Below are 22,912 nucleotides of genomic sequence, written 5' to 3'. Positions count from 1 at the left end.
CAACTACCATCTCTTCACCATAATCCGGGCGAGCAAGCAGTGTAAGTCGCATACCCATAGTCTTTTCAATCTACTGTCGGCGCACGCCTACCGTCTAGTTCTTCACACATACTTCTGGTCGCACATCACACTCGGCGCATTACTCACATCTTACAGGAATCCTCCTTCGGACGAGCTTCAGCAGTGAACCCTACCATCACCACACCTCAACTACCATGGCCGAAGACAACAGCGCCGCATGGCCCCAGGCCGATCAGGCCCTCTCCCAGGAGATCCTTGACCTCGTGCAGCAGGCTGTGAGTTGTTCAACGCAGATACGTCTCGCGACATGTACTGACTTCGTGCAGACCCACTACAGGCAGTTGAAGAAGGGAGCCAACGAAGCTACCAAGACGCTTAACCGTGGCATCAGCGAGTTGATCATCCTCGCGGCCGATACCTCCCCACTCGCCATTCTCCTTCACTTGCCCCTCCTGTGCGAGGACAAAAACGTCCCGTACGTCTATGTGCCCTCCAAGATGGCTCTTGGCCGCGCTTGCGGTGTCGCCCGGCCCGTTATCGCTGCCAGCATCACGACCAACGAAGCCTCCGACCTCATGGGCCAGATCCGCACCCTCAAGGACAAGGTCGAGCGCCTCCAGATCTAAGCCAATATGGCTGCTGCCAGTACAAGGGGTTGCAATAGTGGAAGGTTTACGTAGCGACAATATGTCAGAGGCTTGGGATGGAACACGCTCATTGTCTCTGTACGTAGACCGAGAATGAAATGCCGAGCGCAAGTCGGCATCGACTCTGCCAAAACTCAACTTCTGGTCTCTATGCTGTCTCGATCTAGTGTGATACGCGATCATCCTTGTGTTGACAGATACAGAATTTTGCTGGTGCACAATCCATTCACAGTCAGAGTGCATTTATCCTTTTTCCAAATGCCGCGCTAGGTTTAAGAGCTTCGATGGCAGACCCCGGACCACCGGCCCAGTGTTTATCAGCCTCTGCTTCGGTTTTTCTTGTGCGATGCTCTCAGCAATAGTATGTTATGTCAGTCACAGGCTCGGTACCTTAACTGCGTACTGTAAGTCTTGTGAGCTGTGGCTGCTATCTTGTTTGAGTTAGGTAGCTTGGATTGCGTATCCACTTATGTCTTCGATCTACGCCAGCGCGTGGATGCTGTTGAGAGCAAACCCAAGTTGGCCATTCCAAGCTAGCTGGCGGGTACCTTGCATCCGCTCGCGCCAGTATCGGGTATCTCAAGCGAACTGCCAATCGAACAACAATATTGAAAGACTCTCAGGTGTTTATTTCCATCACATGAAGCGGAAAAACAGCGAATTCAAAGCAAGATCTTACTATTACTACTCAAACACAAGGCACGCCTAAACGATTCCAAAAAGCCACGAAAGGAAACACAACGAGGCCGTTACATTTCATAACAATAAGAAACCACTCTGCGTCGCTAACCTCATCATCCGTCAGACTGCAATTGGAATTGCAGGAATTTCCGGCATCAATGTTGCGTCTGCATACCTACATGCGCCAGTGGAACAGCTGTAGTGATGGCCGGTATGGTGACCGTAGCCATGGTGGAAGGGCTGAAGGACTGATAGACCTGGCAACTACCGCTTGACTCTACGCCGGCGCAATCCCTCCAATTTCGTTGTTCTTGCATGACGTGGCAGAGCATTTGTGATAGATGCTCATGGCATTTGCATTACCACAGATCTCGCTAGCATTGCCTACACAAGGCTTAGAGCAGGAGCCCATGATGCCATCTTTGGGTGCGTACTTGGGATTGAGGCTGTTGTTGCAGAAACATTCGTTGCCATTTTCAGGCGCTGCATAGGCGAAGCCACGGTTATTACAGTAGTCGACGCAAATTTCCACTGTCATGTAGTCGTTGTACGTCCACGAACCGTTCATGGCTCGATCGCTCACATTGTCCGTGCCGCATCCAAGGTACTCCCATTTCTGGATCGCAGTCAGGTCGATGTAGTTGGTAGAGCCGCCGGACCCAAGTGTTGGTGAAGTCCCAGAACAGGTCTCTGACGTGGCGCGATCTGGACCATAGGTGACGGGATTGCAGCCAGGGAGCGCGGCAAGCTTTCCACCGGTTGGTTCGTTGAAAGAAGTTGGTAACTTGCAGTCGTTGCACTCTTGGTCAGTGAACAATGTGACCGCGGCGCAATCCTCAACTTGACCCGAGTCGTCCGTGCAGGTATCAATCGCCTTCTGGAGCACATCAACATCCCAGCCGTTGAAGAAATCACCGTGGAATCCAAAGCCAGTTGCATCTCCTTGCGCAAAGACGAATGGATGGTTTCCATCGACCCATTGGTCGCTGAACAGGGCCGTATCATAGAGAATCTCGAAGAAGATCGACACCGTATGGACAGGATGAGAAGGTGGACAATTGCCACCGTTGTATACGTTGCCGACTGGATAACTCATATGATTCTTGTGGTTGACAGAATCAAGGTTGACTCCGTCCCAACACTGGGGAAAGAAAACCTGGGCTCGCAGCCCGCCTGGACATGGGATATTAGGAAAACCATTAGTCTCAGGCTGATTCGTACCAAGGCAGTTGAATGAGATGCCCTGAGCGGCAAGACTACCATCATATGTGCGAGTGAACGGGTCACCAGCGACCATGCGGAAGCCTTCTGGGAATGCGTGCAGTTTCTCTGTCTGATTGTCTCCACGACGTTGGAGGTAGTAGACAGTCATGCCGCCGTTAGTGTCGCTCGGATCTAAAAGTAGGCGTACGAAATTAGTATATTTCTCACGTGCAGATTGTGCAGGCACACTTACCGCCCATGACAGGAACTGGAGCGAAGCCAGACCCATCTTTGTATTTGACATAGAGCTGAGGTGTCCAGTAGTTGGACATATCCTCCCTGATTGTGCATGATGAGCACTTCGAAGCTTGGGTGTCTGCGTAGGTCATGGAGGCTTTGAAGCCTGCGCCACCAGAGATCGTGTGTACGTGACCAGAAACAGCCCCAGGACTAACGATGGGGTCAAGTCGCTCTCGGACATTCCTTCCAGGGCAAGACATGCGAAAGAACGCATCTGAGCAAGCAGCAAGGCCAAGAGTGAGAAGAACGTTGTTGGTGTACATATTGATGAAATACTAGAGAGGTAGCTGAAGGCAATGAGAGTGAAGTACTGATGCTGATTCGAGAGTGTTAGAGATAGGAATCTTTATACACACTTGAGGACAGACAACTTGTGAGTGTGAGTACTGAGCTTGTGTGACATATGTCAGACTGTAAAGCATGGGACGCTAGAAATGTGATGATGCTGATGTCTTTGTTAAACAGTAGCTCCGAAGGTTGAAGTTGAGGTATCCAGCCTAGATCCACAATAAAATGTATCGAAATGAAGGGGTTGATCCTAGTCAGTGGGCGTCTTGGGCTGCTTGCTCACTCTCGATCATCGTGCGCGATGTCTTCGGCTGCTGCCACACCCGTCCCACATCATCTTTCCGCTTGATCCTGCGTTTGAGGAAACAGGCTAGATGATCGACCATCTCGTGGCTTTGATGATGGCCGTAAGGCTCAGTGGCTAGACACGCGCTTTACATGGACGTGTATCACGTCGCCAACGCGAAAGTCGTATCTCCGTGAATTGATCATGGCCATCGAACATCGATATGCAACTGTCTCGGACAATAGTATCGAACAACGCAGAATGCCGGATGTGATAACAGGATGCATGAAGTTGTGGCCGCTCGATCCTGCTCGTACGGAAGGCGCGCTTTGCCATGACGCCAAGACGAAATCGCAAGCCCTATTCGATAATAGCCAACGATTGCCCGATGCGGTGGTAGTTCTCAGAACCATCTCAATTTTCTCGAGCATCAAGCCTTGATTCTGTTAGTTTGTTAGAATGCAAATGCCGTCTGTCGTTGAAGATGGCCGTTAGCGTTGCTGCTAGCCGAGCTTGTCGTTGAGCGGGCGATTGCGGATGCGGATGCGGCACGTGGGCCTTCGCACCTCTGCCCACGGTCCCGCGCAGGACGAACTCCTGCGAACTCCCGAACAAACACAAATGGCATTGTCCATCCGCCTCTGTCGCACCCGCTTTTATGCGAGGAAGCTTCGATACCGACTGAAATCCTTCACCGACAAGAAGTACCAATGTGTCCAATTTCGCTGTTCCTGCACCCTCTACACATCGCGCGCCCACCCCTGTTTAACAGCTTGGTCTTGCAAAGTGCAGAAGTAGCACAACATGTACATCAGCAGCCACCGACCGAGTTATCGCGTTGATAGTACTCTGTACCACAGTGCAAGTGGTGTTGATGAGGAGGCGAGACAAAGGGGCATCTCCACTATGCAGCGTATGGTTTAGCTCCTACGAGGACTCCAACATGCGTATCGTTTTCCGGATCTGGAATATGGCGCTCGATTCATAGGGGTTGAGCCTTTTCTTTTCTTATGACTTGGTTCGAGAGCCTCTAACGCAATGTGGTCGATGGACCGAGCCGGATTCGCAAGTACCATGGTACGACTCTACCTACCGTCGTCTTGACAAGATTGCCTGGATGATAAGGCGATGGTAAAGATGATCGCCGTTTCTACTCCAAACAGATTACATCGCATAAGATATCTCTTGTGTTGTAGTCGCCAATAGGAACAAGAACAATGGAGGTACCACGGCCAGTTTTGCCAAGCCGCGCGGCACCATGACTGCAAACGTGGTCAAAGTTGAGACACTGCTATGGAAGGCTACCATCAATACATCTTACTCCAGTGTGTATCCCGCATGCAGGAGGTCATATTCCCGGAACTTACAGGAACGCCCACCCTCAGCCATCCCCCTTGTCTGATGGATTGGTGTTGGTATCTATGGTCGAGCGACCAGTACATACATTCGGCAATCATATGTGATTTTTCGCTTCAGATCTCAAGACACGCTTCCGGTATGGTAATTGCGGCCCGCTGCCATCCTGGTCCGCAACGCTTGGCAACGCTGACGACGAGGCTGAACTACGACAGCCCTCGACGGTCGACCATGTGATCTACCTGGTATTCGGAAAACGCTATACCCACTTGGGTGCTTCCTGCGAGGGGCGTAATCAACACGTGCTTCGGGAATACACAGCGGGGTCGACATGAGTCAATACAGAGCATACACATCCCGTTTTACTAGGTTAGTGTCTACCCCCAACATTGTGGGAGCTAGTAATCACGAGATCTGACATTCCAAATTTATTTCGGGTAGGCTGATAGTACTGTAGATCTTCTGACTCCACGTCACCATCTTCTCATACAACGAGTGCTGAGATTATGCAGACTGCCCAGCTGTGTTTGAAGCTCTTGCTGACAGTCCTAAGCGACAAGTGGAGGCAACAGTTATCGTCTCTCTTGCGAGGTATTGTCGAGCTGCGCAATGCTTTAAATGGCCGCGCTGGATGATGACAATATGCTGTAAATTCCGATTTCTACAGCCTACTTCTCATCTTCGATTGTGGATCACTATCTCACCTGATAGCGTTTCGATCTGGTACATTTTTCTACTAACAGTCGATATGTCAGCCGACTATCGAATATCGTACTACCTCAACCTTGATCGCAGTCTATACTTCGAAGCTTGAGGCAGCTGGAATATTCTGCCAAGTCAGCAAACATATCGAGCCAACCAGATGTAAGAAATGGATGACATCAAGCCTGTGTCTGTCCATCGATTTTGCGCCAGTGGTTAATCTCGTGCGAACCACCGCGAGATGAATTCTTCCTATCGGTCCGTCTTTGATACCCGATCTTAACTGCACTGTTGGCTTTTTGCTTGCAAGCAGCCGAACACCACCCATACCAACACTATCGCCACGATAGATATCTCCAGAGAGTCGCGTCGTTAGTGTGTATCCAGACGACCTCAACTAAGCTCTTCGGTGGCTTTGCTCTATGCCCAGCTGAGTGGATCTATGAAACGACAGGCTCCCCAGCTCGACCTCGCGTTTCGACCAACCTTGGTAACGGCACGCTTGGTCAGCCAACATGCAGACATACCCGACTAGCATTCCATTCCCACAGGACAGATTATTTGAGAAAGCCACCAATGAGCTGCTCTTGCGACTGTCGAATCACAGAGTAGTGCAATCTGGTAATTGTAGCGGCTGAAACGAACTAGCACTTGCGGTCCCAACATCCACATCCACAGCAATCAGCCACCACACTGACATGCTCCAAATTTCCACTGTCGCTTCGTTCAAGTGGTGTAAACTCACGGCAACTCCCACCATAAGCCACCGCAACTTCCAACATGAGCCACCGCAACTTCTATGAGCGGCGGGCACTACGCGGAGCGCAAGGCCCGCTCTTACCAGGAGAAGGTGTAGAGCTAACGGGGAGGCGGCTTGTATTCGTCTGTAGATGACGGGCTGAGAATCTGTTGGTCTCTGATCATGCTGAGCCTGTGGCGTGAGGGTCCTCGGAGGGATAGTGGAAGAACCCCTCGATACGAAATGCTGTCTCGCGATATGACGAACTTGCCAATTTTCTGGGTTACGTATCATCGGCGGCCGCGGCAGTATCGGCTTTCGGCCCATCGGCTTCTTAACCACTACATCGCAACCGTCAATTCGCTACCGAAGGGGGCTTCGAACGGCAGCATCTGTGACAAGCGACCCACGTATACCCCGCGGATCGAGGTCGCTTACATCTAGTCTTGGAACTAATAAGGGTTGACAGTCTATCTTGAGGCCCAAGTGGCGATTACCAACCCCCCATGGCCAGTGCACATGGGCAAGTCTTCACATGCGCCAACATAGGCAAGACATGCGCGGGCACGTCAGATGTCAGAAATGGCAGATCCGCGGGAGACGGACCTCAGCTAACCTGCTAGTCTGGAAACGATTGATTGGTCAAGGGGGTCCGATCCGGCGCGTGTCTTTGGTACACTTGCGATAAAGCCTCACCTCGTTTCTTTCAGCCTGGGTATCACGGAACCACCATGCTCCACCACGTTTATACTCTCATCCGCACATTTTCAACGGCTCAGGCGGCGCGTGAGGCCAATACCAGCACTAAGGAAGGGTACGGGTGCTAAGCACGCTTGTGTGATTTCCACCAGTATGCTGCTTGCATAATCTCTCTAGCACGAACGACGCATACCATTGTAACGGGTCTGGTCAGCCTGGGTAATACGCCAGGGACGCCGACTAACACAGCAACATTTCGGGGTCACCGATGAGAGAGGGGACACGATACGATAATCACACAAACAGACGCAGGGACTCATTGCCTGAGGAAGGTTCGGCATGTAGGGAGGGGAGCAAAGCTGAGAGCTTCGCGACAAGAACCTAAGCGAAGCGAGCTTTGTCTGTCATCGATGATGGCCTGATCATCAAGAAGGAAGATGAGCTGAGACGTTTGCTGGCATCTTGCATCGAGGCGGAGATTTAGGCACATGCCACAGGTCCGTTGAGTCCAGCTCGGTACCAACAACGTGCCACTCGCCCACTCCAGACGCCCTGTGTAACAAGGCCATCTGGACCGCTGTTGTGTTTTGCTCATCGAAACACCTTTGCGTTGGAAAGGGTGTTGCGGTTCCTTTTGGAAAAGGCGCTGAGGAGGCTGAGATGCAGTCTCGTTGTGACCAGACAGCTCTCCACGCTCTACGCCATCCACCGACCGACACAGCATAAACGCACGTGGTAAGAGTCCAGTCGAGACACTCTCGCACCGACACTGCGCATGTTATTTCCGTTTCCCGCTCGTCTCTTTCCCTTGTCCATTCGACGATTTTGCGCCAAGACACGAAAAAGCAAGTCCCTAGCCATCTGCCGCCACTTTGCGCCTCTACCAGACTATTAGCTCACAAAAAAGCAGCTCGCTAGTCGCCCCGAGGGGGAAGTAGGGTCTTGAACCTTGTTTCCCTGTCGTCACATCATTTGTGAGGTACCGAGCAGGCGTAGTCTTGATTCCGCGGAAGCAGACACCCTGAACCTGGCTAACGTTTGCAGTGTAGGGCCAGTCCCAATGCGGACGCATTGCTTTGTTGAACCACGGTGGAGTACTGCTCTTGATCGACGTGGACGATCGACGGTGCTTTTCTCATCGTTCGCTGATTGTGACTATCCACTATTCTTTTGGAGGGGGTGAGTTTAACCCCTTGATTGGTGTTGGGTGAGTGGAGGGGTGGGATGTATATATGGAGGGTACGTCTCCTTGTGTAGAGTCCCTATCCAACCATCAACTCCATCACCTGCATCAGCTCATCCAATCAAACATCTTTTGTACAAAGTTCACTTTGCTTGGTATTGTAAACCGACCTTACCACACACACACACACACACACACACCGCTTCATCTATACAGCGGCACACCCTATCTCAAACACTGAGATACCACATGCTCCTCAGTCAACCACAACTACAACCACAAATCAACAATATGCCATCAAAAGGCTGGACAACACTCCCACCATGCCCAGGCCCACCACCAAATCGACCTCTACCTCCACTACCCTCAAAGTCATGACCACATTGAGTGGAGTAGTGAAAATGGACGTCGACGCCCTTTGGTCGAGTCGAGCAGGAGGAAAGCAGAATACCCAGACATGTACGATACGATACTTTACCACGACTTCGGATTGGAAGGAATCGTAGGACGAGGACAGACGACTTGATTCGATTCTTTGGAGGCGGAGAGCGACTTGCTAAGGTTTAGCTCATTGTACGAGATTTGGGTTGAAAGGGCTTCATTCAATTCTTGGGAGAAGAAGAGCGACTTGCTAGAGTCTAGCTTATCATGAGAGATTATTTTTTGAAAGGGCTTGGGAGGAGTAGCGTTTGCTACGAGCCTTGGGACAATGGGTTCATAGTCGAGTTACGCGAAACAATGCCAGAGCTCCCTTGACGCAACTCACATGGCCGTATGTCGTGATCAACTGGATCGGGTATGCACGGAGTGACTACCAAAGGCTACCTACGTCCATAAACCGCCCTGTAGTGTAGAAGGATGCGATCTGCAGCGCTAACACCCTCTTGGATTTGACGTATTGCTTGGTATCGCACAGTTTGGGTAATGTTAACCGACGGAAGTATGCAGCCTACAATAGAATGACTTGGTAATAACAGCATCGTCGGATGAAGATTGTTTCAGCTACAAAGCCAAGCGTTCACTTTCCTCCCGGAAAGACCAGGCCATTGTCGTGCCTGACCTTCTGCATAATCGCCAATGTATCCCTGCTATGCTGCTCCAGTCTCCCTAGCGCAGCTCCGTCCTTTTCTTGAATGCATCTAGCAAACTCTCTTGCCTCTTCAATCAGGTTCAGCTTCTCAGGCGTCTTAACTCCCTGCACGTCCTCGCGTGTCTTCTTCTTGGGGTCCCAGAAAGTGATCTTGTTGATGTCGGTAATGGTCGGTACAATCAGGGTGCCCTTCTCGCCGTAGATCTCGGATGGGGCATCAGAGTTGTAGATCTTGGAATGGCAGAGATGTACAGTAAAGGTGGGATAGTGGAGAATCAAGCGACCGGCACCATCAGCTCCTGTTGCGATCTTGACAGGATAGTATTGCGAAGAGGTGGGTGCGCCAAAGAGATCGACGGCTGCAGCCACGCAGTACACCCCCAGGTCGACGAGAGCGCCACCGCCCATCTCAAGGTTGAAGATGTTTGGTACTTCGCCTTGCAGGACCTTCTCGTAGCGTGAAGAGTACTGCGCAAAGGTGATGGAGGCGCCGTACAGGGGACCAAGGTCGGAGATCTTCTCCTTGAGGAGCTTGAAATTTGCTTCTTGGATGTGGCGGAACGCCTCAACAAGAACGACCTTGTTCTCTTTGGCTAGCTTGAACAGATGATCCAACTCGTCGACTGTGCTGCAAGCGGGCTTCTCCAAGATGACATTCTTGCCTGCATTCAGGAACAGTTTGGCTTGCTCGTAGTGTAGGATGTTGGGGCTGGCGATGTAGACTGTGTCGATCTTGTCTTGTGCTAGGGCATCGAGGTCGGTGTATATGGTGATCTGCTTGCCCTCATATTTGGATGCAAACTCTTTCGCGGTCTCTTCCTTTCGTGAATAGACCGCGGACAGGTTGTATTTCCCAGTCGCGTGCGCGGCTTCAACAAAAGAATGGGTGATCCAGTTGGTTCCGATGATGGCAAGATTGATCATGATGGCAGTCTTATCGTTGGAGTGTTCAAAGTGATTGAGTGTGAATGGAGATGACGAGACGCCTGATATATATATGTCGTTCGCGTCGAGGGGCAGTCGCGTCCAACCCCACTAGGAGGCCTCAAGCTCCAGGTCTTAGTGTGATGTCATTGGCCGACTGTTCGGATTTCCCAAAACGGCAGTAGTAGGCAAAACTAGACACTAGTTTCTCGTGTTTCTGTAGGTAATGGGTCAACAGTAGAGGGCGCGATGATTTCAAATCCATTGGTATTGTATTGCAGGCTACTAAATGCTATCGGACTGTAGGACAGCCTCAAAACCTAAAGAGCTCCTAAGGAGGGTATCATGCTGTGACGACATGTCGTGTCGTATCGTGGGAATGTATCATACCATATGCGTAAAACAAGAGCGCATCCTCGTTCCATCCACGAACGCTGGTCTGAGCCGCGTTGGGTGACGATCATAACGTGAAAAGGAGAAAAAAAAAGCGCAGGACGAACCATTCGCCAAGAATTAACTCCAAAAAACTCCGGACGCTCAGAGCTGCCAACTTGGAAGATGCAGTCATGCTGACAGATCAGCGTTGAGAATCAGTCTTCCCATATAGTCTCCAAGTCCAGATCACCACGTCGCTCCGCTCCACAGACACTCCACCTCTTCCTTGAGTCTCGCTTGCCGAAGCCCAGACTACGTCCACGACCTTCGGGCACGTCCAAGCTGGATCTTCTGGCATCTCCACCATCCTCGCGATCAGCGGCTGCCTTGAGTCGGCGTATGCGGTCAGCCTCTATGGCCTCTTCTTCTGCGTCTGGACTATCTTCGATGGTTTCGAGAGACGAGATGGAAGGACTGCGGGAGCGCATCGAGGTTGGTGTAGAGGGCACAGACGATGAGGCATGGGACATGGGGTAGTTCTCGTTGAACCTGGATGGTGCGAGGAGCGGCGAGGAGGCAGTTGACGTTGGAGTGCTGGCAGATGGGGTGCTGGTAGGTGGTGCGCCAAAGGGGACCGAGACTTGGTAGAGCGGTGAAGCTGGCCGACGCCGCCTTGAGAGGGAGCCTGTGCTGCTGTATAGACTCGACACGGTGGTGCCAACGCGTGGCGTGAGTTCCAACTCGGCGTCTTCTGAGATGTCACACACACTCGGAGCGCCCTCGAAGGAGCCGATAGAGGCCGGACGGATACCCGAGCCGTAACGCTCTGGAGCTCCTACTACTGTGTGCGGCCGTGGCTCCAGTGCTCGTGGGCTGCGAGTTCGCTTGGGCGAGCGCAGAGGAGAAGCTGGGCGGGCAAGCTCCATCGGGGTCGGCGAGAGCCTGAGGTTGCCAGACGGCTGCATGACGGTAGGCAACGAATGGGCCCGTGTCATGGGCGGCGCGCTCGGCAACGCTGAGCCGCTCTGGGAGCGAACATGAGAGCGAGAGTAGGGCGAGCGGTTGCGTGGGCGAGTGGGGAGGGAGGTGAGAGTGTCGGGCTGGGTGTGCGTCTGCGAGCGTGGCGTAGAGGGCCTGCGCGAGGCCATGCTGTCGTCGTCGGTGTTGCTGAGCTGGCGGGCGAGGGTGCTGCTTTCTCCCATGGCGTCGGCAGAGGGCTGGCTTTGGGTGGAGCTGAAGCTGGAGCTGGAGCTGGAGCGTGGTGTGTCTTGTACAAGCGCCTTGGTAGGAGCCGGTGTCTGGTTCGGGCCTTGACGCGGTATCGGGCTCACCGCGGACTTGGACTTGGGGAGTTGGACAAGATGGTCGTGGTGCAGATCTTCATTCACACGAGGCGGCGAGGAGAGATTTGCGGCAGTCATGGCGGCGGTCTGCGAGTATACATAATAGTCTGCGCTCACGACTATGGACTGGACTGGAGAGGCCGAGGCTAAGCAGCGCAGGGGAATAGCGCGGTGCTCGTGTTGTGCTGGGCGCTGGACGCACAACGGACCTTGCAGCGTTTCAGCCGCCGCAAACTGACTTTGTGCGCGCCGTGACTGGCCAGCGACGGTCAAACTGCCCAGCGACAGGTGGGAGCGACAGACTGCGTGCGAGATGGTGCGAGTTGGCGCGGCGACCGTCGGAGCGGTGCACGAGAAGGCTCACGATGCTGCTGTTCTGCGACTCGAGAGGGAGGGGCCGCGACGTTGGTACCTGCCGCCGAGATTGCCGCTATCCAACATCTGGGGCAGTCGCGACCGCGCGCGATAACAGGCGCCGCACCCAGCACGACAAACAAGACTTTGTTTGCTACACACAGCCGGGCATTTGACATGTCCCTGCTCATCAAAACCGCCATCGCCATCCCCGGCCCTTTCGCTCGCCTCGCAGTCTCCAGCCGCCATGATCCCTGATGGACGCCGGGCAAGACTCTAACGAGACCCTGAAAATTGGGTGCAGCTGACTAGCGTACCGTCCCACCGCCCAAGGTCGACGACAGGCACAGTCCAATCACGCCGCTGTCCTCGCACATTGGGGACGCTATCGAGTGCCGAATTGGGTGTGAGCTGCTACATGTGGATGCCCTTCGGGCTTCATTTCGCGACGGCGTCGCTATTTATGCCTCTTCCCCACATGCTTTCTCGCCCTCGTCTGTGTACTGTTTGCATTAACTTTACCACCATAATTTACGCTGCACAAGCGTCACTCATATTCGATAATTCAAGTCTGACTACGACGCCGACTCCAAGCCTCTTGACCAATCTCGCTTGCGCACTCGTAAAAACCAAACACGCATAGGCTAGCAGTCAGAATCATGTCGAATGTACACCATCGCTTTGTTCCAGGAACACGCGACACTTTAGTGTTATATGCTTGATTGTTGTTCGGTACCCCTTCAACATCCGAAGCACGTAACATATTGTGTCGAGCCAAGGTCTTACGACAGACACGCTCCTGGATACAGAAATTCGTCACCTGGTGAGCTTGTTAGTATATTTGCAGCCAGCGGTCAGTATCAGTGCTAAGGTGATGGATGTATGCTAAACATGATGAAGTTACGCATCTCAAACCCATTCCACAAGCGGCGGTCACCATTTGGTATATAATGACAACAACACTTCAATCCAGCACATACGATTATAGGACACTGAAAATTAGGCTTCCCGTCCGCTCAGCCATATACAAGCAGTGTACCGGCGGATTAGTAGTTAGGTGGGTGACCACAAGCGAATCCCCGCTGTTGTATGTTTTTGATTTTTTGTACATCTCGGCTGTCACCAGGACCAGAGCATCCCGTTACCTGAACTGGCATCTAAGATGTGGCTACAAAGAACGAGTCACAAGGAGTTATCAGAGAATCACCGCGGAAGTTGTTTTGGAAAAAGGATAACGGTGTTCTGTATTATTGCCACTGGCTGATTAGCCTAGCAGTAGAGGAGCACCTACGAATTCTCCTACGCGCTAGCACAGTACGCAAGAACACTAGAAGAAAACCACTAAATGTCCCTGGACTATACATCTGTCCTAGCGTACATCTGGTGCCTATATCCCGCTCCACACTTGGTATCCTTATCACCTGAGCATGCCATGTAACAGTCCTTGTCGTCAACGTGGTTAGTTGGGTTCTCAAACTTGTTTCCACAAAAGCACTCCCTGCCGTTCTGAAGGCCAAAAAACGAGTAACCCTTACACAAGCTATCGCACAGCTTGAGTGTCATTACCGCTGATGTTTCCATCTTTGGTAGCACGCGCTTTGCGCCGTCGACGAAGCAGCCAATGTAGTGGTATGCAGGTTTGTTCTGATAGGTACTGAATTGATCGTTGAGTGCCTGCACGCTTGCGGCGAGGTCTTGTTGTCCTTTCTCGAGTGCCGCCTTCTCCGTCATCAATTGCTGCTCGCGCTCGAAACAGTGCGTCTTGTCTGTCTAGCAGGCGTCGTTGTCGTCAGGTCCGTTGGTTGGAGAAGAGAAAGGGTCGAGAGGTTGCTCAAAGGTGACGCCGTTGGTACAGGTGCATGAGCAGTTGTGTTTGGCTGACGATGCATCATCACAAACGACAGAGGGCGTCGCACCCATTTTGCGTCAGCTTTGCTAGATACCGCTGGGACTCAGAGTGCTTACCATTGTTGCACTGATACTTGTTGATTCCCAGGGCGTCGACCGAGCCGAGTACTTGTTGTGGGTTGTAGGCAAAGGCCTTTGCACTCAAGGCAAGAGCGAGGACGCTTGAAGCTTTCATGGTGTGCACTGAGGAGTTGTTTGGCTCTGAAGGTTGTGAATATGAAGATTGATGCCTGCTACGGCGAGGTTCTTATAGTTTTCCTCCTTCATATTTCCCCAGCTCCACATGCGGCATGTCTGTACTCTGACAGAATGATACCGTTGTGTGAGTCGTAACCGTGCAAGCTTGCATGATGCTTTCTTTTTGGAATCGAAGAGCATTCGGAGCGGCGCGATGGCGCCACCCGAGCTGCTACCGAAACTGAAATTGCTTTTGACGGTTATAACGTTCTAACCTCTGCGATTCCAAGCACTGACATTGAGTTATATGTTCGTTGTGAATGAATCTGTTCTCTAAAAGACCATTATGAGTAGGCTCTACACGGTGTCGAAATCTCAGACCCTAGGTCGTCATCTCGATGTATGTATTTGCGTTAAGGCACGCTACTGCGGCGTCAATGCCATCTTTGAGTGTTCGGTTCTACTTGGAACGCAGTACCAGGACGTGCATGATGAAAGCTGGTCGTGGCACAAGATGACGCACGAAAAACCACGCAAACTTGGAAATCGCTCTGTTGCTTTGGAACCGATGGCCTTACGCGACAACTTGGCGGCTAGCCTGGTCGACTGAAGCGAAGTTCGTGGACACACCACACTGCCTAGGTACCTATGCCGGTTCACTCCAATTGTTCCAAGGTTACACTGATTTCCCGGGAGGTTGAGCTCAACGGCCACATCCTCATATTCTCCCCTGTCTCCTCCTCTCCTTCCCAGCCTTTCATTCTTGGCGCTGATCTCTTGGGGTTGGTTTCTATTTGGGTGCTTGTTAGTATAAGCTTTGTGCAGAAGTCTAGAGAGCCGCGAGCGGATTTGTTAAGCAAGGCTGCGGTGCGGTAAACGTTGGAGTAGACGTGGTATAAGTTATTTGAGAATAGTAGAAACATAAATGATAGTATTGCTAAGTGATCGTGAGTCGGTTTGAGCTTGAGCAGCTTACTGTCTCACGCAGCTAACTGATCCAACACGTCACTACGCTATGCTCTTGCCAGACTCCTCGGAATTTGCAGCTTCTAAGACGAGATGCTTTCAGATTGTCTACAGAAATGCTAGTAGCCGTGTTACAAGGGCTTCATGTGGTAACACTGTATCTTTCCACAGCCAATACGCGACCCCATCAGTTGCTGAAATTATTAAACGCCTTCGCCTGCACTTCTCCGAGCTGGTCTAACTTAACCTTAGCTAAGCCTTTTTCAGATGAAGGTCCACACCATTCTTTAACAAGGCTTGTATATCTGGAAAGATCCAACTGCGTTCGGAAGATGTTTGCATGCATCTGTGACATGAACCCACCGAAGGCCAATCTTGTGTTGCCCTAGAAGACACCGATCGTTAGCATAAGAAGAGAAAGAGGAAGATTATCCGGCGTCATTTACCTTTAGAAAGGGTAAAATAGCGATAGCTTCCCCCATGGTGCTCCATGCATTCCTCTCCAGTCCCGCATTTACTATTGTCAAGCGGGCCTTCTCCCCACGTCTGCCCTACAACTTCGTCATCGATGTACACCTCAAAGTGCTGACATCTCCGGTCCGCATCAGCCACCAAGAAGATGCTGTCATCAGGAATGTCGACAATATCTGAGACGACGTCCGTGGGCTCCAACGTGTGAGCCTTGTGCGGCAATGCAATCTTTGTCCATGGCTGGATTATCTCCGCAGTACAGGGTTTGCCCTCGACCTGGCGATTGTTTCCTAAACCTGGCGTTATAGGAACGGAGCCCAAGAAGTCAGGACGAGTTTGGTTGAACACTGCTCCATCCCGACAAGTACATGCGCAGTTGTCGTCAGCCGGCAAGGGTTCGCAGCTGAGAGAGGGAGTGTATCCTAGGAGAATGTATCAGCGGTTAAGAATATCTATCTGCGCACAAATGGGAGACTTACCACTCTGGCACATGAGCGGGATGTCTGCAAGTACATCAGATGGAGATTGCGCGCGAGTGCTGCGGCAGAGTAAAAGAGATGCGAGGAAGATGAAGGCGTGCATCGTGTTAATGGCTTTGGATGAGTGATTAATGATTCGAGTAAAGTGCAGAGCTGATGTAGATGGATCTGCTTGACGGGACTGCTACTTATCATCTTTGACAATCTCTCGCATCCCCTCTATATACCCGACTCACATTGTTGGTAAAGTAGGCGATTAGTTGTTCTAACAGCGAGGTTCGTACTAAACGAGGTTACAAACAGCTAAAAAGAAACGGTACCTAGGATCTACCCCCGGGAGCCGAAATTTGGTCATCGACACTAGAACTATACTGGCAAATAGGTTGCTCTGAAACCTTCAATCGGGTTACCAAATATCTCAGCAAGTACTACTCCAAACTAGATGATATTTGGTTTGGTATATAGCTAGAATCTGGCTGCTTAGCTATACAAGTAGTGTACTAGTAGATTAGTAGTTAGACGGGTAACCACCAGCGAATTCTCGATGTTGTCTGGTTTTGACATTTTTTTGGCTCTCTTTTTGCTCTTTTTGTGGTCCTAGCTAGACACGATGCCGAACATCTCGTCTAACGGCTGCGAGGAACGCCATCGTAGCGTGACCATCAGATCAGCCTTTTCAGTGTGCTTACTGAGTATGTTCTTATTAACTGTGCCAGCCCGTCTCCGCTCAGCGTCATGACTACACTGTCCTGAAAGACGTGATACTGATGGCACAATCATATATCTGGTTCTCGGCAGACCGTGATGACTGATGAGAGGTATGATTTGGTATCTCCGTATGTTTACCAGACGCCGCGTGAAAATATAGTCGTATCGCCACAAGCCCGGGGGACCATGCTTCTAGCCATGTAAGATTCTCCACTTCATGAACGCCGCTGTGCCCTTAACAATAACATCTCCTATGCCGTCGTATCGTACGCCAATATCTCAAACCTACCCTGTAGCATCTTCCCTCTCACTCGGCACTCCCCTTAATCTTCGCAGCCTGCATCTTACCCAGAATGGTCTTGCTCTTTGGTTTACCCTCGACCTGCTCCGCTCTACTGAGACCGGCATAGAACGACCGCACCTTCTCGTGTGCAATGACCTTCCTAGGATCGAACCGCAGGATCTGCAGACCAGCCATACTCGTCGCACGGGATAGCGCAACGTACGCTTGACCCTTTTCAAAAACCTTACCAAGATCGACGCGCACACGCTCAAGCGTCTGACCTTGTGCTTTGTGGATGGAGAGCGCCCATGCAAGGATGAGAGGGATCTGAGAACGCGATGCTTGCACTTCGCCGTTTGGTAGCTCAATCTTCCAGTCTTCGCGCTTGCATAACAGGTCGCGCGTGGTACCGTCTGCGATTGCGAAACGAACAACAGGATAGACCTGATTGCTGTTTACGCCGAGCGTATTCTTCATCATCTCTGTCTTCATGGCAGCCTCTGAAGGACCCTCTTCCAGGAAAGCCTCTTCGTCATCCTTGTAGATACTGAACATCTGCTCAGTCATGAAGCCTGTAATCTTCCCTAGCGAGCCGTTCACCAAAGTTTCGTCCATGTTCTTTACCAACATGACCTGAGCACCTTTCTTGAGATGTATTTGCGCTGGTACCATGCAGCTCTGTAACAGCTTATCACGCTGCTCCTTGTTTGTGATCGTACCACCATCGCGAGCTTCGAACAAAAAGGTATTACCATGGAGTCGCGACATGCGACCAGCGTTTGCGTTTTCAACCTCGACACGTGTCGGGAAGAGATCTGTGGCTTCGACACTCTCATCTCCCTTTGGCAGTGGACGCTCTAACTGCTTGAAGCGATTGATTGAGTCTTGTGTCAGTCGGCCCTCTCGCATTTCGTTCAACATATTCGCGAAGACAGGATCCTTCTGACGGAAGACGTGGTGCAGGCCAATCGTGTGTTCGATGCTTGTAGTCCAGGTACCTGCATCGAAAGCGAATTTGGCCAGCCGTCCCTTCTCTGGGACAGGAGGCAATTGGAAAAAGTCGCCGGTAATGACGAGCTGGATACCACCGAATGGTCTGCCGTTGTTGCGGATCGTCCGGGCGATTGCCTCCAGTTTGTCGAACAGATCGCCGTCCACCATCGAGACTTCGTCTATGATCAGCACTTTCGTACGTAACCACCGCTGCTTTGCTTTGGCGTTCCGCCTAATCTTTTTTATCAAGTCTTCTACAGGCTCTTTGCCGAGTCCGATACCTGCGAAACTGTGTATGGTAACACCGCCAATGTTACACGCTGCCAGACCTGTGGACGCTGTGACTGCTACTCGATCCGGCTCACGGGAGTATTTCCGTCGTAGAGCTGCGATGATCTCACGAAGTAAGACTGATTTACCAGTACCTATCATTGTTAGCAGGATCTCATGCCAACAGCCCGTTCCACAAACCAGCAGATCCAGTGAAGAAGACGCTCTTCTTGTATTCCGCTACTAGGTTCAACACGTTCTGTTGCTCTTCGCTAAGGAAGATCTTGTGGATAGTGTTCTTCTTTTTCTTCTTAATCGCCTCAGTCATGTCCTCGTCGGCGCCCTGGTTCGATTTTGCTTGAGCCTTGTTAGCCTCCCTGAAAGTCGTTCGTTGCTGCTTCAGGGCGCTTGCGGTCGTGTTCCAAAGCAATTCAGGCTTGGAGTCCTTCGCAGGTGTCGAAAAAGGCTTGTCGGCCTCCTTGAAGACTCTTTTCCTGGGGTGTGCGGTCTCCTCTTGCTCTTCCTCCTCCTGTATAGATTCCTGCTTCTGAACATGTGGCCATGGTAAGGTCCTTCGCTTAGACTTTGGTGGCTCGGGCCTCTGTGGTGTTTTGTAGTGTGACAAGGGCGATGAAGACCACGGTATTGGCTGGCTACTATCCAATTCTGGTTTTATATCGGCAGTCTGCGCTCTTGAGTCGTATCCCGAGTCGGCCGAGCCATCAGAAGCAACGCGAGTTAGCGTAGGATATGTGACAGTGCCTTTCGTCGCCGGATCTTCGACATCGAGATCTATGTCACTATCGAAGTCGTCCTCATCGAACAGGGCTTGGGGCAAGACGCCCGGGTTGTTGCGCGATGTCATATGGAATGCGGCCGGGAGCTCGTTCTCTTTCTCCGACCCGACAATGCTCATCGTGGGGTAGTCGAAATCATCCTCGTGCGAGTTCAAAGACTTGGCCAATCCGTTGGACGTTCTCTTGGTTCCTTGCGCGGCTGCCCCGACAGTTGTTTTCGTCCCGCTTCCTACAGGACGCGTCGATGACGTCTGCGATCCAGTGCGGTTGAGAACGCTCCCCAGCGAAGCCTGCTTATAGGCAGTGTTTGTAGGCGAAGCAGACGCGATGGCATTGTGATTCTGCACCGCCGACTTGAACATGGTAGTTGTTGTGTGGGGGCGAGAGGAGAGGTAGCCAAAGTAGTGGGGAGGCGAGGCTGTGGGCGGAGTGGTTGGTGGCAGCAGAGGTGATGTCGAGAAGCGCGTACGAGGAAGGTGCGTGAGGGACCGTGTGGGAGGCGAATGCGTCCGAGCGGGATGGATGCCAACGAGCGACGACGACGACTTTTTCGGATTGCACGGTTTAAGCGACGCACTCCTCTTCCCGAGAGTAACAAGCATACAGCAAACAAAGAGAGCGCCGACAAAAGAAAGGATTAGCGAGATGATGTCGAGTGTCTGCATGCCCTATGGCGCGGTGGGGTGTGAGTGTTGGCATCAATTAGTGTTCGGACGGACCCACAAAACGCGACACGACGTCCCGATCGGGAAGGACTAGTGTAGTGTGTCACGTGATACCATCACAACGGTGTTTCTGCGGTGTATCTACAAAGCTTGATGGAACATGCAGGACCCAAGCAGCTTGACGCAGGTACACGCTCTGATCGACTAAGCCACACCCAGGTACTTGTCGGTACGATTCTATGACGTACGTAGTGCAGGCCTGACCGACTTGCGCAAGAATCATGCAACACGCTTCCAAAAGGTCAGGTCTTCAACGTCTGATATCAATGTATTACGCCTTACTTAGGACTACTAAGTAGTTCGCCATCAGGCACTATGCTAGTCGACATACTATTCCGACCCATCAGCGACGACCAGCATACGCCGCGAGAAATAAGCTTTTGGTATCAAGAAGAATTCGCTTTGGTATCAAGAAGAGAATTCGCAACAAGATTCAACGTTGTAATAGATAGTGAAGGGGTAATCAGAGCCGGAGCCTGTAGCAACAGAAAACTAACACGAGATAGGAGATTCATTGTGAACCAAAACGACCGTAAACCATACCCCACAAGAAATGTGCCATCCATGCCAGAAGACAACAACGCTTGCACCATTTTGGACAACGGAATTAAATAACGACTCCCTAAGAACATAAGACCAAGTAGCTGATGAGATATGACCAGAAATCGGAGCTATCCAAAATAGCGCCCTCGTAAACAACGGGCGTGTCGGAACAATAGAGGGCACAGGGCTGAAGGGAACAAATCTTAACAAACAGGCTGCTTAGCCCTGGTATCCCCCAAAGCCATTCTGGTTGAATGCTGCCTGAGGAGACTGGCCCCACTGTGGCTGTTGGGGAGCGCCGCGGCCATAGCCACCAGCGCTGCCTGGCTGCTGCATCTGCTGCTGGTAGGGCATGCCAGGGTTGCCAAAGGCTTGCTGCTGCTGCGCGAAGGGTTGTCCGCCGGGGCTGGGTCCTGCCCGCGCATTAGATTGCTTGTTTCGATACTGCAGCTTCCTCCGGTGCCGCTCACCTGAGGGTGACATGGGACCACCTTGTGGCCCACCACCATACTGAGGAAAGTACGCGCTCGGCGTCTGAGGATAAGCTGAGTTGGGACCGCCTGCAGGCGAGTAGCCCTCAAACTGGCCAGTCGGAGGACGATCCTTGCCCCACTAGATTGGAAATGTGAGCTAAGAAATAACAAAAGAGAACGATTCAACCTACGCTGCACTTCAGAGGACGGCCGTTGACGTTGTAGCCGTTGAGCTGGCAGATGGCCATGGCAGCATTCTCATGAGTGTCCATTTTGATAAAGGCAAATCCACGGTCAGACTGGAAACGCGTCTCGGTGACATAACCGAAGTTCTGGAAAAGCGGCACTAGGTCAGATTGAGAGGTGTAAGGAGTGAGGTTGCCAACGTAGCATGTAGTCTGCCACTGGGGTGTCTGGGCAACGACCATATCGTAGCTCTGCACGCCATGGGTGGGGAAGTGGTGGTGTCCGAACGGCGTGGTCGGCGTCATGCCCATCGAGGCCATGGCCTGCTGCTGGGAGATGGAAGGCTGCCCTTTCTGGTTGGCCCAGTTGCAGCGGATAGCGCGAGAGCCAAGCCACTCTCCGTCCATGGAGCTAAGGGCGCGATCAGCATCGGCGCGATCCCTGAATGCGACGAATCCGTAACCACGCGACCTGCCTGTCTTCATGTCCCACATGACGCGAGCCTCGGAGACGGGACCAAAGGTAGAGAAAGCCTGGAGGAGAACCTCGTCATTGACCTCGTTGGACAAGTCACCGACGAAGATGTGGAAGTGGTTAGAAGTGTCTTCTTTGGTTGTGTTGTTGGATTGGTAGGCCCAGTTGACGCGGATTTCCTGTGCGAGTCAGAAAAGTAGGTGGTGGTGGTGTGGGCGGGCAAAGCTTACGTTGTTGTGGATGCGCCGGCCGTTGAGCGTGGCCATGCCACGCTCCGCCGCGCCGGGGTCATCATACTCGACGAATCCGTAGTTGAAGCCCTTGGAGTTGAACTGTTAGCGGTCAGCGGCACATGAATGTTGCAACCATTGCAAGATAGGCCCGGCCAGCTGTCAAGTCATGCAGCAGGTGCGGAGTGTTATCTTACAGAAGGAGAACTTGCAGTCTTGTCTGGAATGATCTTGACGCTCTGGACATGGCCCGTCGTCTCGAAAATCTGACGCAACACGTCCTCGGTGACCCTGGGGTCCAGTCCTCCCACGTATAGCGCGCGCTTGTTGGGCTCGGGGGCGGCGCGACGGGGCACGTAGCCCGGCTGGCCGCTGGTCGGGGACATGGGGTTGCCCGACATGGGCGAGCTGATGGCGGTCGGGATGGGGTTGTTGTTCTGGGGGATGATGACGGGGGCGAGCGGCGGCGGCGGCATGTGCTGCTGCGGCTGGCCCTGGTTCTCGTAGCCGGGAGCGGCAGCGGAAGGGGGAGGAGGGAGCTGTGCCCCGGGGTTCTGTTGGTCGGCCATGGCTGTCGTCGCGAAGAGGCGCACAGGGACAATTGTGGCAGGCGGCGCAAGGGAGGGTTGCGGCTATCGAGGACGGGGACGCTGGTGCGACGGTGACGGTGAAGGCGACAAGGCCACGGGGAGGGTCGACGCTGGCGGGCGGGGTGAAGGCTGCTGGGTAGGCGGCAAGGAAAGTCGAAATGGAAAGCGCGGCTAATGCTACCAATAGAGAGCGGACAGTCGCACTAGGAAAGGCAAGGGAAAACAAGAGGAAGAGAGATAGGAGAGACGAGCGCTGCGCCGAGCTGTGACGGACGGCAAAGCTATAATCTCCACTGTGGGGTGAAGAAGGAGAGGTGTGAGAGGTGAGCGGGCGAGGGTCGAAGAATTAGCGCGGCAGGCCACAAGGCAACCCGAAAGAGCGGGAGCTATGAACGTAGTACCGCACCGCTAGCCCAGCCTAGCGGACCCTCGTGCATCCTCCGCTGCC

At 52.4% G+C, this 22,912-nt stretch overlaps 6 protein-coding genes across 6 annotated transcripts; 1 reads left to right on the top strand and 5 right to left on the bottom strand.

Moving 5' to 3' along the window:
- Nucleotides 1-9: 9 nt before the first annotated feature.
- ACET3X_002443 (uncharacterized protein) lies at nucleotides 10-791 on the top strand. The gene is made up of 3 exons (XM_069449186.1): nucleotides 10-41; nucleotides 157-296; nucleotides 348-791. The coding sequence occupies exons 2-3, from the start codon at nucleotides 216-218 to the stop codon at nucleotides 645-647; spliced, it is 381 nt and encodes a 126-aa protein (XP_069308990.1). The 5' UTR covers nucleotides 10-41; nucleotides 157-215; the 3' UTR covers nucleotides 648-791.
- An 835-nt stretch (nucleotides 792-1,626) lies between these two features.
- On the bottom strand, nucleotides 1,627-3,115 carry ACET3X_002442 (uncharacterized protein; the record flags this gene model as incomplete). Its single annotated transcript, XM_069449185.1, has 3 exons — nucleotides 1,627-2,522; nucleotides 2,571-2,744; nucleotides 2,806-3,115. The coding sequence occupies 3 exons, from the start codon at nucleotides 3,113-3,115 to the stop codon at nucleotides 1,627-1,629; spliced, it is 1,380 nt and encodes a 459-aa protein (XP_069308989.1).
- A 6,008-nt stretch (nucleotides 3,116-9,123) lies between these two features.
- Nucleotides 9,124-10,119, bottom strand: ACET3X_002441 (uncharacterized protein; the record flags this gene model as incomplete). The annotated part of the gene is made up of 1 exon (XM_069449184.1): nucleotides 9,124-10,119. One exon carries the CDS (start codon nucleotides 10,117-10,119, stop codon nucleotides 9,124-9,126), a length of 996 nt encoding a protein of 331 aa, XP_069308988.1.
- A 590-nt stretch (nucleotides 10,120-10,709) lies between these two features.
- Nucleotides 10,710-11,915, bottom strand: ACET3X_002440 (uncharacterized protein; the record flags this gene model as incomplete). Its single annotated transcript, XM_069449183.1, has 1 exon — nucleotides 10,710-11,915. One exon carries the CDS (start codon nucleotides 11,913-11,915, stop codon nucleotides 10,710-10,712), a length of 1,206 nt encoding a protein of 401 aa, XP_069308987.1.
- Nucleotides 11,916-18,430: 6,515 nt separating this feature from the next.
- On the bottom strand, nucleotides 18,431-19,605 carry ACET3X_002439 (uncharacterized protein; the record flags this gene model as incomplete). The annotated part of the gene is made up of 3 exons (XM_069449182.1): nucleotides 18,431-18,465; nucleotides 18,596-18,601; nucleotides 18,648-19,605. The coding sequence occupies 3 exons, from the start codon at nucleotides 19,603-19,605 to the stop codon at nucleotides 18,431-18,433; spliced, it is 999 nt and encodes a 332-aa protein (XP_069308986.1).
- A 1,125-nt stretch (nucleotides 19,606-20,730) lies between these two features.
- Nucleotides 20,731-22,443, bottom strand: ACET3X_002438 (uncharacterized protein; the record flags this gene model as incomplete). Its single annotated transcript, XM_069449181.1, has 5 exons — nucleotides 20,731-20,924; nucleotides 20,982-21,123; nucleotides 21,176-21,823; nucleotides 21,875-21,976; nucleotides 22,072-22,443. 5 exons carry the CDS (start codon nucleotides 22,441-22,443, stop codon nucleotides 20,731-20,733), a joined length of 1,458 nt encoding a protein of 485 aa, XP_069308985.1.
- Between the last annotated feature and the right edge of the window lie 469 nt (nucleotides 22,444-22,912).

This window comes from Alternaria dauci, chromosome 2 (genome assembly GCF_042100115.1).
Source record: "Alternaria dauci strain A2016 chromosome 2, whole genome shotgun sequence".
NCBI classification, from domain to species: Eukaryota; Fungi; Ascomycota; class Dothideomycetes; order Pleosporales; family Pleosporaceae; genus Alternaria; species Alternaria dauci.
The sequence above is the reverse complement of the archived record's forward strand: the minus strand, read 5'-3'. Positions and strand labels throughout refer to the sequence as shown.

What these genes read in the sequence shown, in the direction of transcription:
- ACET3X_002443 (XM_069449186.1), top strand. Translation starts at nt 216, where the DNA reads ATGGCCGAAGACAACAGCGCCGCATGGCCCCAGGCCGATCAGGCCCTC. An exon ending in TTGACCTCGTGCAGCAGGCT is followed by an intron (nt 297 to 347) that starts GTGAGTTGTTCA and finishes GACTTCGTGCAG; the next exon opens with ACCCACTACAGGCAGTTGAA.